Raw genomic sequence first — 16,592 nt, 5'->3', positions numbered from 1 at the left:
TAATTAATCCATTTATGCTAACCAGTTTCAATCTTGTGAGCTAGACAGAAAAAATATAAATATTTTCTGAAGGAGGCAAAGTGATGGTGAGAAGGTAACACACTGTTGATGCCTCTGTCCAATAAACTCAATAAGCAAACTGAGCCAAACTGGACAAATATTTTATTGAAGAACAGTAAAGTATGGTTTAGTTTGGATTATGAAAAGTTTTTGAAAAATTCCAACTGACGTCTTCATCTGATTTAACATTCCTTCCTATCACTGTTACACTAATGCAAGATTATTGCCACACACCTCAATTTCCTTGCTGAGCCTCTGGGCATGACCTGCTGTGAAGATGACACACACAAGGTTGTGACCCTGGAATCAATAGGGGCATGGTAAGTAGGCAGCCAGAACTAGTGAAAAACATCACCTACAGTCCAGGCTATTGTTTTGTGAGTTACTAAGAGTTTGTGTTACTGATGAGCATTTCACTTTAAAGAAGAGTATATGCAAAAGGAGCCCCAACTTTATCACACTGTAGTGTCAACAAACAAAGCTAACGTGCAGCTAGGCCTTTATAACTACATGTGGCCTAATTGGTAACATATCAGACTCATTTTACCCTGAGTGTCCTGCCAGGGTTCAATCCCTGATGACCCTCTCAAGGACACTGTTCCACCTTCTTACCAATTTGCCAGTGTTTCCATGGTGCTCCAAAAAAGGGTCATTATAATGCAAGAAGTGGGTAAAATTAAGGATATATGGACTGTGACTGTGACAAAATTTAGAAGGTATGGCCGTCCCTGCACCTATCAGGAAGAGATGAGCAGACATAAGTATCCGTATAACTTTTAAAGATCACTTGTTTTAGGATACACTAGCTGCTTCACTCTTCACTTCCGTTAGTTGGACCTTAGGTACATGCCCCAAAATGACAACCCATATTTCTTCCATTATGTCACTAAATGCTTTGAACAGTAAGGCCTGACCACCATTGCGTTTTTGTATATTATCCCTGGTTCCTTCAATTCAATCAAAGCGGCGCAGCACCCTCCGCCTCGTCTACAGCTCTCCGACAGTATTGTTGTGATGGTCATGGCTGTTGTCTTTGCAACGGAACTCCTACAAGTGGCATACTTAACGTGACCAAATTTTTGGGGAGCTAAAAGCGGATATATATATATATATATATATATATATATATATATATATATATATATATATATATATATATATATATATATATATATATATATATATATTGAAACGTACCCCCACCAGCAGGCAAGGGGCACCTCATACCTTTGCTGGGTTAGGGGTGTACTCGTATGTGTCGGTGAGAAGGACTTTACCTGGGCGGCTAGGTACGGCTCCAGCTCTGACTCACCCGGTCACTCAGTGAGAAGTCACACAGAGCAGGGAGAGGAAAACACACTTCTCCATATGTCCATATATTACACAACAGTACACAAAGTCACCATACAATACAGTCATGACACACAGGTAGGCACAGGGGCGGCAGGCACTCGCAATGTCAGTCAGTCACACGCAAACTACTCGCACGTCTTGTCACGTCGTTGTTTCGATACTCTCTCTCTCTCTCTCTCTCTCAGACCTCAGTGCCACAGGGTGCCTCACTCCCATGTCATCGCCTCTGCCAGGCGACACTTAACTACACCTATTCTAACTTGCAAGATATTATGAGTCATATAGTTTATACTGATAAGGATAATTGCTACTTATACTATGCATGCACTCACTCACAAAACTACAATTAAACGGTACCGTATAACAATTATCCCATGGTTAGCTAACCCTTAAACACACATACACACACACGGATTCTCTCATGACCCCAGGGCCTCAGAGGTCAACCTATAGACTCGTGTTAGCTCTCCTTCCATTATTGCTGTAGATAACGGTTCTGAACAGAGCCACATAATGCCGCTGTCACCCACACATGTACTCATATGTACTCACATATGTATTCATATGAGGCTGCCTCATATATATATATATATATATATATATATATATATATATATATATATATATATATATATATATATATATATATATATATATATATATATATATATATATATATATATATATATATATATATATATATATATATATATATATATATATATATATATATATACAAGCTTTTGACGCTAAATCTAGCTTTGAGCTGGGCACTTCCGCAAACTTCAAACTCCGCAATTGCGGAAGGTAAATTTTTGTTTGCGGATTTGCGTTTGCGGCAAAATCTCCGCAAATTTAAGGATTTGCAAAACCACGCAGACCACGTGGTAAAGCAAGCACAATCTTGTTTTGGGTTGCCAAAACTTGCCATATCTGAAATGTCAAGTTGGAAACTAAGAACCTTTAGCGCAGGCCTAATGTTGCCAACTTAACGCTTTTGACGGTAAATCTAGCTATTTTCATAATAATCTAGCGCTAAACATTTACGTTTATTCCATAACTAGCGCCCTTTTTCGTCCCATTTAGCGCCATATTTAAAAATGTTCGCCTATAATTTAGCGCTTTTTTTTTTTCCTTATGCTAGCGTATTGTGATTTTTTTTTTTTTCTTTTGCGACTGCAGTGCTGCTGCTGCTGCTGCTTCCCAGGCGCTTAGATAGCTCGAATCGGACTATCAAACGCACCCCAAAAGGAGCCAGGTGCGGTGAAGAGGTCTATCAAAGCGTCTGATTGCAAGGTTGTAATATAAGCGTTTTCAGCAGTAGACCGGCACAAGTTTGATTTTCTACTGAACACGATTCACAGGCCCGCTGCCAGACGAGGCCCCACCATCCTTGGGAAAAACTCTCGTGTACATCACTCAATTGACTTTGGGTAGTAATTCCTTAAGATACAGGAAGAGGTACTAATAGACTCTACCATTACTTAAGGTTCTCGGTCTGTTTCCTTGGGAAGAGAAGTTTTTCAGAGCAGCAGCAAACATAGAAGAGAGGAATATGAGGTGTGTGGCGGCAGCATGTGCTCGTGTATTTAGAGTTAGCATGTATGAGTTCTTAGTCAACTATAATTTTCTCCCTGCTTTAGCTTCATGTCAACTATAATATTGCAAAAATATATATTTCCTCGCCTGCACATAATTATGTTGAGAGATGATGCAAGAAACGCATTAACACGAAAAAATAAAAATAAAAAGCACTGCTACTGGATTAAAGTCAGTTACGGAATGGAGTCGGACAAAACGCCTATCGGTCAAGCAGATGCGAAATATCACCAGGAAGCGTAGCATCTCCTTTTCTTTCCTTTGTTCTATGTCACTTTCAGGTTCTTTTTAATGTGAAATGACAAGAAAAGAAATATTTCTTCAAACAATACTAACTTTATTAGTCTCAAAAAGCATTATATTTTATATTTCATTCTTCAAAATACATTCCTACGGGAACTTAAATGTTGTTCTGATGTTCTACTATTTGCTGATTTATTGTTTGCCTTTTGGGTCTGGAAAAACGAAGGCTCTGCTGGGCATCTGGGCTATCTTGCGAGCAAAACGTTTGACTTGTCGGTGACGCTACTGAAAACGCCTTATGTAAGCGGGCGATATGGTGAACTATGATACTTTTGATCACTCAGCATGATGTCTCATGAAGTTCGATTGTATAGCTATACATTATCCTAACGCTCTAAAAGTTGATAACGTTAATAATAGTGTATCGCGAAAATTAACGTTTTACAAGATCACTGAGTACCACAAATATTTATACTATAAGGAAAACATTAAAGGAATGTGACTGACGTTCGTCATCGTTTGGTTGTAGCTACGTATCATTTCCTTTTTTTTTCATTTGATATTGTTAAAAAGTTATTTATCTATTATTACCATTGTATCGATTTCAAACAATTTTTAAGACCGCCTCTCCTATTCATGAGTCTAAACCTAACCTAATCCTAACTTAACATGGTCTATTGTTAAAGTTATTATCAATGTAACGATTTCAAACAATTTTCAAGACTCACCTTTCCTATTCATGACAGTCTAACCCTAACCCAACCTAATCTTAACCTAACTTAACATAAACCAGTTTGGCGTGTCCAAGAGTCGGACGCCGGCGAGCTTCAAATGGGTGATGCCACGCACGTCTGGCAGCGAACACGGCATCCGGACACCCCGGACATTTCATACGGAAATATGCCACCTTGGCAATTAGGTTAAGATTCCTTGTTGGTGACACGTGTCACTATGAAAATAGTGAATATAATTATATGGACCAGAGGGTTTACTGCATTTGAGGGAGTGCTGATGTAAAGGTTACACGTAATATAATAGAACCCTTAGGAGCGACCAACCAGTCATCATCATCAGCAGCAGCAACAACACTGTCGTCGACGGGAAGCACAAGAAGCGTCTGACTACACTCTGTTCTTGCCGTGACTAACGGTACCACGCCATCATGGGGAAAGGGTTTAATAACTATATGTGCAAGAAGTTCTTCCACCCAGCCTCAAGGGATAACCTCAAGAGGGTAAGTCGAATTATTTACGTCCTTTTTACAGAAGTTTAGAGAGGTGCCCACTTCCCCATTTCTTTAGTATCAAGACTAGTATATCCTTCCACACTTTCTCCGCCCTCTGCAAGACTAACCACTGGTGACCAGTAACTCATTTTTCACATACACCCTACCGAATAAAAAGAATAAAAAAAAAATCAGTGTGCTAAGAAAATATTGATACACCCTACTTGTGCCCGTTCGTTCTACACAAGGTACTGTACATACACTCGGTCCTTCATTCAACCAAACTTTTCACTACATTACTTTCAACGGACTGTACCTGCAGACTTGAGCGATCCCAGTATTTCACAGGCAATTCCCTCTTCTTGTTTGACTAGTCAGATTAACAGGGTTGTCAACAAGTAAACCAGATATGGTAATTTGCCTGGAATTTACTAGTGCCAGAAATACAAAAATCCATGATTTACTTAGGTTCTGCACAGACCTACACACACCATGACATGGCTGTGGGAGTTATTGAGCAGCATCCTCAGTGGTTGAGGCCCTGTAGAAGTTGTAAGTTAGGGGAGAACTGGTATTATTTCAGGAATTAGCATCCTCCAGATACTGAATCTTTACTTATTCTGTAGGTCTTGGATTCTGCTGCTTTGATTGCTGGGCTAGATCAACAGATTTAGGAATAACTATAATGCAGTCAAATTTTTAATGTTTAGTAGGTCTAAGGTATGAAAGCATGTGTTAGGAATTTTGTTAGATTGGATGTAATTTTGAAATATTCTTAATTGTTTGGTTATCAAGCAATAGTTAGACAGTTTGGTGACTGCTTGGTAGTTTGGATAAAGTATGTAATGGAGTTAGGTGAGGTGTAACAAGTGACAGACCTAACTATTGGGCAAAACATTTCAGTTTGGGATATTTCTTGATAAGAAGTTTCCCCCAATCCCCGTAACCCCAAAGACAAGCTTGGGGGTTTTGGGAGGGGGGGATGAGAAAATAAGTGAAGTATGGGCATTAAAAATCTAAGGAAATTTACCTTAATATTTTGAATTAACCCAACTTAGCCATGGGAGGGCACAGCCCCCCTCCTGGAACCCCCTCACTAGGACATTAACCTAACCTAGCCATGGGGGGGAAAGGAGGGACTATGCTCTTCTCTGGATCCCTCTTCGTTAGAATGTGAACCTAACCTAGCATAATCTAACTTAACAAGGGACGTTAAAAATTACTGGTGAGGTGTAGAGCTTCTCAGGGCAATGAAGGTGGGTACAGTTTGGTGGCTTAGTTAATAAACACATGGAACCTCTTCTTTACATCTGTATTTTGCATCTTATGCATTGCTGTTGCTAAATAAAAATAAGATAGAGATTTACCAGCCGAACACTAACTCTGTTCACTTCACCTCCGTCCACTGGGTAGCCATATTAACAAATGACAGTAAGCCTCTATCAGAACACCTGATACGTCTGAAACAAATGAAAAGTGTAACTGAACCTACCATGGAGTCATAATTGGTGGCCTCATGAGCAGCAGTGCATGATTGGAGGGAGCAGCTGTATAGATACCATGAAATCCTTATGTGCCACTACCCACAAATCCCAGATATAAACAAAAAATAATAATTTCAGTGTTTACTCTTGACTGATGCGGAGCTCATTGGCCTTAGAAAATGTAAAATTTTTCCACACTTAAGTGCTATTACAGCCATACTAGACACAGCACCAGTGGAGGCCAGAATGTGTATGTGAGCAAATAGAGGACTCAAGCAGCATTATGATTAATTAATTAATTAATTTATTTTTTATTTATTTATTTATTATTTTTTTATTTATTTATTTTTTTTTTTTTTATCATTTGCATTAATCTTAGTATATAAGACTTCCCTTGTTTTGAGAGAATTTAATTGGACTGAAAAGTTGTGTAATAAGTTTGATAAACTTTATCCTGTGGCTGCACCAGAATTTTAAATGAAATGCCCTAATTGTTAATATTCTGTGAACTTTTAATTTTTAATTTTGAAAAACTTTGTTACACAAAAATTAACATTATACATCCTTACTTGAAACTTCTTCCCACATCAAGAAGCTATTGCACTTAATTTACCTTCTACCTGCAGAGCACTATCATGGCATCACACAAAATGCATTAACAGTCTTACACAGGCACTATATATAGAAATATGAAAATAATATTCATGGTTTCTGAATATTGTTGGCAGGTTTGGATTGCTGAGCAGAAGGCTGAGGCCGAGCGCAAGAAGCAGGAGGAGCTACGTGTCCAATATGAAAAGGAGCAGGAACTGTACAATAATAAGGCACTCCTGGCTAAGGGGGAGAACAAGGAAAAGCTGTCCCTCAACTTTATGTACGAGGCTCCTGCAGGGGTCAAGAAAGAGCGGGAAAAGGAGGAAGGGGAACCAGAGTACAAGTTTGAGTGGCAACGCAAATTCAATGCTCCAAGGGAAAGGTAAGCCTGCAGCAGTTCTTAGATTAGGCACCTTCAGGAAACATATAAGGTAAATGGTTGCACTAGTCATTACTTCAGTTTAATTTTTCCAAAGATCCATTTGAAAGAGTTATCTGTGTTGCAGATGATCTATCTATCTCTGTTGTGCCTCATTTCGTCCAGTAGCATCCCTTTAGGGAATGGCCACAACAGAAGAGCTTCCACTCCTTATCCCTTCTTGCTTATGCAGATGTTTTGCCTCTACTAACACGCCCTTTCCATATGTAGTTCTTTACTCTATCCTTCTACCTTCTAAGTGGCTTTCATCTTTTATTAACTCCTTCAATTTCATATACATACTTTTCTTAACAAAATCATTCTTCACACTTTCACCCATCTTAGTGTTTTTTTTCACCTATTCCACTTTTCCACACTTGCTTAGGTGCTCATACCACATCTCTGATACACAGTTATTGATCTCCCCTTTCCATCCACATGCTCCTCTTAAATAACTCACTTTCATAGCAAACACTTCCTCTGTCCTGTTTCATGCCCAAGTCTTTGATCCATATATCAATGTTGGCAGGAGAATCTTGGGACACATTTCTCCCTTTCATAACTCTTATAAGTGATCTTGTGACATGCCTACCTTTCACAGCCCTCTGTTTTCCCCCACCTTTTTCACCATGTTTACATAACACATAAATCTCTCCTCCCATAACAACCCCAGTAGCACATTCAGCCTATAAGGTCTATGAAAGTTATGTACTTCCATCTCCTCAGTAACTATCATGATTTTCTCCCCACTTACTTACAGTTTGTGTCTCATACATACACTGTAGAATTGATCCATCATTCTCAGAAGTTCTCTTTTGCCCTCTGCAAACATCATTGTCATCTGGAAACAGATATGATATCACAGCTCACCCTATGCCATTAATTTTCAGCCTAGCTCCAATTTTTTCCTTCTTTGGGTTTCATCTTCCTTGTCAGGTTTGTCACAAAAACAAAGCTGCATGCTGTGTCTTCTTTGAGCACATAATAGAAATATAGAAATTAATGTGAATGAGAGATAAATCTTGAGCCTTGAGATGTTTTCATGTGACTGGGGAATCAAACTGGGAGAACAAAGAACAGTGCCTTAGCATTATGACTATTATGATCGTCAGGTTCCATGACCATTTTAGGGCCCTTGTACTCCCAGTCTTTACTCAGCTTCCTCCCACCATTTAGGTGAATTTCTGGCGTTTTGCTTTGTACCATGAACATGTTAGACTTCAGTTTTCTTTAAGGCAGAGCTGCCCGACCATACAGACATTATATTTAACACTATTACATGTATATATTACCTAATGGGAATCTTGATAGCTGTCATCAATGTCAGGCTCCACTTAAGCACTTCATAGAAACCCGGAGAATTTGCTCTGAAAGCAAGATAAATCTTTAGCCATGAGACACCTCCTCTAGGCCTTGGGCATGAACCCTTGACCAGAACAGATGGACAGTACCTTGGATGTTAGGACCATAATGGTTGTCTGGTCCCAAGATATTTTTCGGACCTTCATATTCTTGGTCACTACATGCAAATGAGATCAGAAATCTGCATCTGTGGAATTTGTTTGCATAAGTGTCTGCATTTACCCACCATTAGTAGTATATATGAATGTGATAGGTATAGTCAATGGGAGGATAGAGTGCTAGAGAGTCTGTGTGAAGTAAAAGGGTGTGGGAAGATGAGATGATTAAAACATGCTTGGAAGAAATACAAAGATGGGTGATTTTATTGTGATACTTGGTGTTTTTTTTCAGTAATACTTTTTAGAGCAATGTTTCTGTAGTAACTGAAAAGAAAAGGTAGCATTAACATGAAATACGCTTTTGCATTACTTCCAGTTACTGCAAAGATGATGACACTATTCGTGATCAGCCATTTGGGATTGCTGTGAGAAATGTACGATGCATCAAATGCAAGGCATGGGGTCACATCAACACAGATAAGGAGTGTCCTCTTTATGGGCGGGTGCTGGAACCAGCTGAGGGCTCTGGTGGCCTTAGCCACAAAGAACTGGCTGCAGGGATGAGAGATGATGGCCTGCGGCTGAAAAACATTCCAACAGTTTCATATGGGATTTATGGCAACTCTCAAAATCCATTTGCTAAAAATCAGGTTAGTAAAGAAACTGGTTATTGATTTGTTGAATTTTGTTTTATTGTGAGCTTCCTGCAAGAAATGGCAAACATACTATATAATAAATTTTTACTTAATGTGAATATTTACATGAAATGTATTGTTGATGTACTACAAAATTTTTATCAAACAATTGGTCATATATGCAAGATTGTTTTTTGGTAAAAAAAGCACTTTTACATCAGTAACATTTTTTTACAACTGTAGCACTAATACAAGATGTTTTTTGTGCTCTTTCTTTCAGAATCCTTGGTTTTTCATGCATTATAACATTTCATCTTCTTATATTTACTTTTCTCTTACATTCCTTAAAATGACCTCACTCATACACTGGTGTACTTGGCTTAGAACCATAATTTGTCCCACATTGGTGTCAGAAGCAGAAAAACAGTTTGATGACAAGACTTTATTCTTGAAAACAAAAAATTGATAAAAAAAAATTTGGTCACTTTAAAAATTGCAATAAAACGTGTATAAACTATGTCTTTTACCATACGCTGTATAGTGTAGTGTTCATCACTAGCAAACACACCAGGAAAGTCATAAAGAAATTATGAATTTTGTACTCACCCAAGTGATGTGAGCATTGCAAGCAAAGAAAAAAACAAGATTTTTTGGGTCACATAGTGTGTTGGTTTTAAGTCAAATATGTCCTATGCCAAGTACCCCACTGTATATCCTCCCTGTTATTTCAGTCTCCTGGTTTTTAGCAGGCGACTTTGTTATTTGTTGATTACCATGCAACCATTACATTGCCATCTGCAAATAGCTTTCATTTCACATCATCCATGCCTGTGTTATCAAACTTCCCATTAATTGATGGGAGAGTGGAAGAATTACATAGGAGCATATAAGGATGAAGTGTACAGACAAAGCAAGTTGAGCCTCTGCTCTAGTATGCTGTTAAGAATAGCTTAAAAACAAGATATAGATAAATGCATGCATACATCCACACACTTGTTTGAATGAGTACTATTATAGGTAAATTTCTTAGTGATGAAAATACTAGAAGTTTCAGATCTAGCAGTTAAAAATTACTTCGTAAGGGAAGCATTTCTTTTATATTGACTCTTGCTTTCCCAGCGGCTTGTGTCAAGTGATGAGGAGAGTGTGGATGAGTACACACTACTACGTTCTCTGACCATGAAGGAGAAGAAGAAGCTCCTGAGGAAGTTGGAAAAAATGGATAGCAAGAAAAAGAAGAAAGCCAAGGAAAGCAGAAAATCTTCCTCATCCTCCTCTTCCTCTTCCTCAGAATCCGAGGAGGAAAAGAAAACAAAGAAAAAGAAACATAAAAAGGTGAAGAAAAAGAAGAAGGCCAAGACAAAATACAATTCAGATTCAGAAGGTGAACACAACAGCAAGAGAACAAAAAAGAAAACAAGTAAGAAGAGAGAAAGCAAGAAGCAGTCTGAGGAGAAACCTGACACTCAGGCTCTCCTCAGGGAGATAACAAAGGGACTCAAAGTGGACTTTGTAGGAAGAGACAATCCTTTTGCTGCCACTGTTAAGACCACTACCACTACCACCACCACTGCCACTATCAAGCAGGAGAAGCTTTCTGATGAGGAAGTCACTTCTATAAAAATTCAAGAAAAACACAAAAGAAGTATGAACCCAGACTTTGAGAGGAGCAGGGAGAGAGACGAATCCCTAGAAGTTCCTTCCAAGAGAGGAAGAGCCTGGGACTTTTGGAACACAGGTGGGGGAAAAGAAAGTGAGGAAGTAAGTGGGAAAGATAAACAGGTTGGAAACAAAAGCCAGGACAGGAGGTCAACAAGTAGAGACAGGAGATCAAGAAGCAAAGACAAGAGATCAAGAAGTAATGACAAAGATTCAAGGAGAGAGAAGAGGTCAAGCAGAGAAAGAAGTTCAAAGAACAGAGCTGGACGGTCAAGAAGTAGAGAGAGAAGGATGAGAAAGGGAGAAAGGATGTCAAGAAGTCATAGTAAGAAATCACCAAGTAGATATACAAGGTCAAGAAGCAGAAGTAGAGGCAGAAGGTAAAAAAAAAAAAAACATTCTCTTTAAGGAGGACAGTGAGTCGCAAGGTAGAAGAGTATCTTGTAGAAAAAGGTATTTATAAGAAAAAACTGGGTAAAAGTAGTGTTAGTATATATACTGAGGATTCAAAGGTAGAGATAGTGAAAAAACTGACAAACTCATAAAAGAGAGAAACATTTAAGAAGCAGAAACTAAGTTATTATATGAAGAATATTAAAAGCAGAGTAATCCATAGAGTAAGAAGTAATGTACTGTACCTACAAATATAAGTATTTCAACTATAAGCCTTTCAATATGAATGATCTTTTTAAATTCATCAATAAAAAAATGTAGAATTATTTAAATGTTGGCCTTTATCAAAATGCATTGCAACAAAGCTGTATGTAAGGGATATTGTTCTCATATCTGTGAAGCCCTAAGCCATCAATGTCCAGCATCCCTTTAGGTACTTAACTTCACTACTGCATAGGTTTGATATTTACATTTGTCCATGAATTCATGGGCTGTTTCCATACCAGCTTTGTGGTGCAAACATCTGCCATTTCTGTTGTGTACCTATAGGATAAGGAGAAAGATGGACTACTGAATATTTGCCAAGTTCTCCAATGAACTTTGAATGATGGAAAAGACAGAATAAAGAGTTTGTAATTTTATCTGTCTATTTATCTAATATTTTTTTTATTTATTCATTTATATAATTTTGTTTTATTGTTATTTTCTTTTAGCAAACTGAATAGCTGTTTATTGATTAAAAACATGTAAATAATTATAATGACAAGTTACTATTTTTCTTTGATTATATTAATTCATTTATTTGTATTTATATTCTACTTTGTAATTCCTTCACTGTTTTCTGAAAGGGTCACCTGCAGATGATTGGACACCAAGCTTGCAACCATCTTTGACCATTTCGTTGTTGACAATGGGCAGAATATTAATGCAGACAAAATTTTGGATGTTTTCTTTTATAACAGGTTTGATTCAACGTTAAATGAGGATCAAAGTGATATTGATTGCCAGAATTATTATATGTGTATTTCTTGTTTTTGAGCTTCACTGTTGATGAGGTAATTGAATGACTGAAATGAGCTGACAAGAATAACCAGTAGGATGGCAATTAAAGAATTCAAGAGAGGAATATACTGAAAATCACAATATGTAGTACTTAATTCCTCCAAAGATCTGCAGAGATATAGATGATTCTGATAACAAAGACGTTATGAAACACTTGACTTAACCCTTAAAATCTGAGTGGTTTCTTGAAACATATCACTTGAGTGTATTCCTACTTGAAATAGTACAAAACTAGATACTATTATACCGGTAATTTTACTAACCACACACCTCATTGATCTTTAGACAATACCTGTAAAACTTAGTGCAAGCATGTAATCTCAGCTGAAATAAGAGTACAAGACAGCCACTGGATTCAGAGGGTTAAGCTCAGGTAGTGAGCCCATTGTGCTCACTACCATTAGTGTATTAGAATTGTGCTGAAAGTGCTGAGTACTCTCACTACTTTAATGGGTTCTATCCTAATTATGTGAGTAAATTGCAGAAATGAATAATCAATTTCTTCAAGAAGACTTATTCCATTGTTTGCTGAAGGAAGTAATTTTCATTTTGTTTCCAGGATTTCTTTGTGTTCTGTATGCATAAAAGATCTTTTTCAGAATTAGTACTCATTTATCACACAATAATTGTGCTGTTTTAGGAATCACAATTAAGAATTATTATTATTATATATATATATATATATATATATATATATATATATATATATATATATATATATATATATATATATATATATATATATATATATTTGATATTCATATTTATCAAATTTGTCAGAGGTCACTCATACCATTTGTTAAAATATCTTCATAAAAACATCATGCATATGAATCTGCCAATTACATAAAAACAATAATAATCCTGTGTTAAGGAAACTTAACAAAAACACCCTGTGTCTTCCATCAGAGTTGGCCATTTTATGAAAAAGTATTTCATGTTATAAAAAGTATTAGATGTATAAATAAAATAAATAAATAAAATAAAATAAGTGTTCACATATATCTTGTAATTGCATCCTGTGTAATCTTGAATATTCATTGCACTGAAATTTGTTTGGAGATGAAGCATTGGGTGTTGATGTTAAGCTGCTCTGCTAAACCACTAGGACATTTGCTGGGGCCTGGTTGTGGAAGACTGAAAGTCTTCAGATAACAGATATGAAAGAAGTACATTGATATTTGGTAAATAAAGAATATGTATACAGAAATATGTTTATATGGTTGTACCCATGCATGTATGTATATGCACATACACAGGTATATATCTCATAGCAGCCAACCAGCCAAACCTAATTCTTTGGGATTCTGGATCTCCAAATTTTTTTGGGGGTCTGTTTCTAAAGATTACCCTCTATGTAAAATTATCACAGGGATCATTTAATGTTAGTGACAAGGAAAATGACAACTGATTTAGTTTTAAATTTGAATAGTTCATGTGTGATAATTGTTGTATCATGGGAGTAAAACTAACGCTAAGATGATGCCAAGACACAGGAGCACAGTGAAAAGAGCTTAGTACAATGGGTGTTTAGTGCTACTACTTGAAAGCTTAAAAAATATATTTTTAATGACTGATCACATTAGTAAAAATGATGATGATTTCTATATTACATTTATTTGCCCCTATGTAGAAAGTAAGGGATAATGACTGGTTACTGAGTTAAACACCTCAGCTGAAAGTAGAGGCCAAAGTAAGTGCAGACTGTAGCAAGTCTATGTAAGTACTATATCTAAAATACAGTCTTACAGAGATACTTAAAATTAAAGAATTTGATTTCTCTATTATCTCTCCAAGTTTATATTGCTCTGAAATCCTCTGCTTGCTCTTTCCAAACTTCATTACACTGCATTTCTTGATGTTGAATTCCATTTCCCATTTGTAGTTCCATTCCCAAATTTTATCAGATCTTGTTGCACCATCCCACAATCATTCTCTTTACTCACTCTTCTCAGTAATTTAGTACAATCGGCAAAGAGACTCATATAATTATTAATTCCCCCATCTATGTCATTAATACATATTGCAAACATAATTGGGGCCAATACTGATACCTGTGGGACCCCACTGATAACTTCCTTCCAGGGAAGGAATTTGGCTTTCATTATCTCTCTCATTTCCTTTTCTTTCAGAAAGTCACTCATCCAATCCAGCAGCTCTCCTTGCACTTCTGCTATGAACTCTACTTCTCTTACCAGGCTTTGTGTGACATCTTATCAAAACCTTTTTTTCAATCAAGGAATACACAGTCCCTCGACCTTTCTTGCATTATACCTATTATTCAAGAATAAAAACATCAAATTTGTGGTACACGATTTACCTTTTCTAAATTAAATTTTCTTGTGGTCAGTGAGCTGTTTGCTTCCAAGTGTTAAGTCCATCTGCCCTTAATAACTTTTTTTTTTTCGCAAATCTTGGCTACCACACTTGTTAAAGAATACTGATCTATCTCAGGTTTTCTCTGTCACCTCCTTTATGTATCAGAACAAATTAGCTTTTTTTTCCAGTCTCGGGATTTTTCCTTTCTTTAGTGAACTCTGCTATGTATTTTATCTGCCAGCTCCTCACTATATTCTAGAATTTAATCACCAGTTTGCGATTCCGTCTGGTCCATGTGATATCACGTCCAATTCCCTCATTAACTTTTTATTTATTTTTTATTTATTTTTTTTCATTTCGTGGATTCTATATCGCTTATAGGAAGCTATCTTTCTTGCCTCTGTCCTTCCTCATCCCAATTACTCTCCCTCGTAAAGACTGCTTGGAAGTGCTTATTCATAATCTCAGCCATATCCAGATCACCATGTTCCATTCCATCTCTGTATAATTTCCTTATTTCTTATTCTTTTTTTTTTATATGTTCTTCTCATAATTATTTTTATCTTCCCTGTGTATTTCCACATATTAATTTTTTGCACTTATATTCCAACCACCTCTCTGGATGTCTCCTCCATCTTTTCCATGCCCTTGCTGCCTTTCGTTCGTGTCACCGCACTACCTGTTAAACGACTCTTTAATTCTAGTCTCCTTTTGTTTTAATGTTGGTACATGCTGTTCCACTCCCTTTTTATAAATTTCCAAGAAGAGGTTCCACTTGTCTTCTCTGTATACCCATTCCTGCCATGAAAAAGTTGCTCCATTCTGTCTCTAAAATATTTCCTGAGTAGTTCAAAGTTTGTTTTACTATATATAAATTGAGTAGCTAGCTGCGACAAGGGGCCAAGCGCCAAAAGTAAACAAACGAGTTAAGCATTTAAGTTAAGCACACTGCGTGTGTCGGTCGTTCACTATCACTTTACCTGTCTAGTGTGTCCTATACAGAGTATATACAATTGTGTTATATTATATCTCCTTATAGTAGTGACTACATTTTCTTGGCTTTTACGTGATATATTTATGATTCCATTACGTGGAATAACTCTAATTATTCCACGTAACGGAATAAAAAATAATACAGGAATAATACAGCAGGAAACATTTTCAGATTTTGAAACTTTCACGTATCTCAGTAAAGCTTTGAAAAAAAAAAAAAAAATTGACATGCAGGATCTCTTAATAAATTGATTAAGAACAGACTCAGACTCCTTAATAAAACACTCCATGACAATAATTTTAGTGCTTCCTACTGGCTCAGTTGCACTGTCTGGGCGCCACTCTCATTAGAAGTAAGGGAGGGGAGTGGGGATGGACAACGATTTCACACGTACAATAATTTACTTCCTCCCTCTCTCTCTCTCTCTCTCTCTCTCTCTCTCTCTCTAAACTGTCTCAGGGCAGTGAGACGATTTAGTGATGATTTATTGTTGTTTATCCTCAACATTTTTATCTTTTACTCTTAAGAAGATTCGCAGGTGATTTGCCTTCCCTTTTCAAACGAGAGAGAGAGAAAAAAAAAAGTGCATCAAACGAGAGAGAGAGAAAAAAAAAGTGCATTATCACCATCGTAACGGGCCGTTGTGATAGTGCACTTCTCTCTCTCTCTCTCTCTCTCTCTCTGTTGAGGTGTGAAGGGTAGCAGAGACACCAGAATCTTGGTTGCGTTTATTTGTGGAGCGAGGGAGTACAAGGCACGCCGTGACAGAGAACGAGGTCTGGACTCACTCCTGGTTCAAGTTTTAAGTTTTCAAGTTTTTATTTAGAAAAAGGGGTGTTACAAGAAGGGGCAGTGTGTGTACCAAGACTGGTACACAGGGAAGAAAAAGTGAGGAGAAATAGAAGTACAGTGGGAGAAAAAAGTTGCCGGGCAGTTCCCATGGCGCCTATATATATATATATATATATATATATATATATATATATATATATATATATATATATATATATATATATATATATATATATATATATATATATATATATATATATATATATATAAGACTCAACAGGAGACCGACAGACTAGACGATT

General features: G+C 36.9%; 2 protein-coding genes across 8 annotated transcripts in view; one reads left to right on the top strand and one right to left on the bottom strand.

Moving 5' to 3' along the window:
• Window positions 1-1,099, bottom strand: part of LOC135093154 (uncharacterized) — a 63,023-nt gene extending 61,924 nt beyond the window's left edge. For 5 of the 7 annotated variants that reach the window (XR_010263233.1, XR_010263235.1, XR_010263234.1 and 2 more), the window contains exons 1-2: window positions 673-968; window positions 295-360 (exon numbers count right to left, since the gene is read on the bottom strand). Coding sequence is in view for 4 of the 7 variants with exons in the window: in XM_063992071.1 (XP_063848141.1) it covers window positions 295-360; window positions 673-819 (213 nt within the window). In the remaining 3 variants the exon portion in view is untranslated. The other 2 variants (XM_063992073.1, XM_063992072.1) reach the window with 2 other exon arrangements.
• A 3,208-nt stretch (window positions 1,100-4,307) lies between these two features.
• On the top strand, window positions 4,308-11,247 carry LOC135093362 (corepressor interacting with RBPJ 1-like). Its single transcript, XM_063992596.1, has 4 exons — window positions 4,308-4,489; window positions 6,693-6,940; window positions 8,813-9,086; window positions 10,191-11,247. Exons 1-4 carry the CDS (start codon window positions 4,418-4,420, stop codon window positions 11,112-11,114), a joined length of 1,518 nt encoding a protein of 505 aa, XP_063848666.1. The 5' UTR covers window positions 4,308-4,417; the 3' UTR covers window positions 11,115-11,247.
• The last annotated feature ends 5,345 nt before the right edge of the window (window positions 11,248-16,592 follow it).

Source organism: Scylla paramamosain, chromosome 42 (assembly GCF_035594125.1).
Source record: "Scylla paramamosain isolate STU-SP2022 chromosome 42, ASM3559412v1, whole genome shotgun sequence".
In the NCBI taxonomy this organism is placed as follows: domain Eukaryota; kingdom Metazoa; phylum Arthropoda; class Malacostraca; order Decapoda; family Portunidae; genus Scylla; species Scylla paramamosain.
Note: the sequence above shows the minus strand (reverse complement) of the source record. Positions and strands in the feature narration are given on the sequence as shown.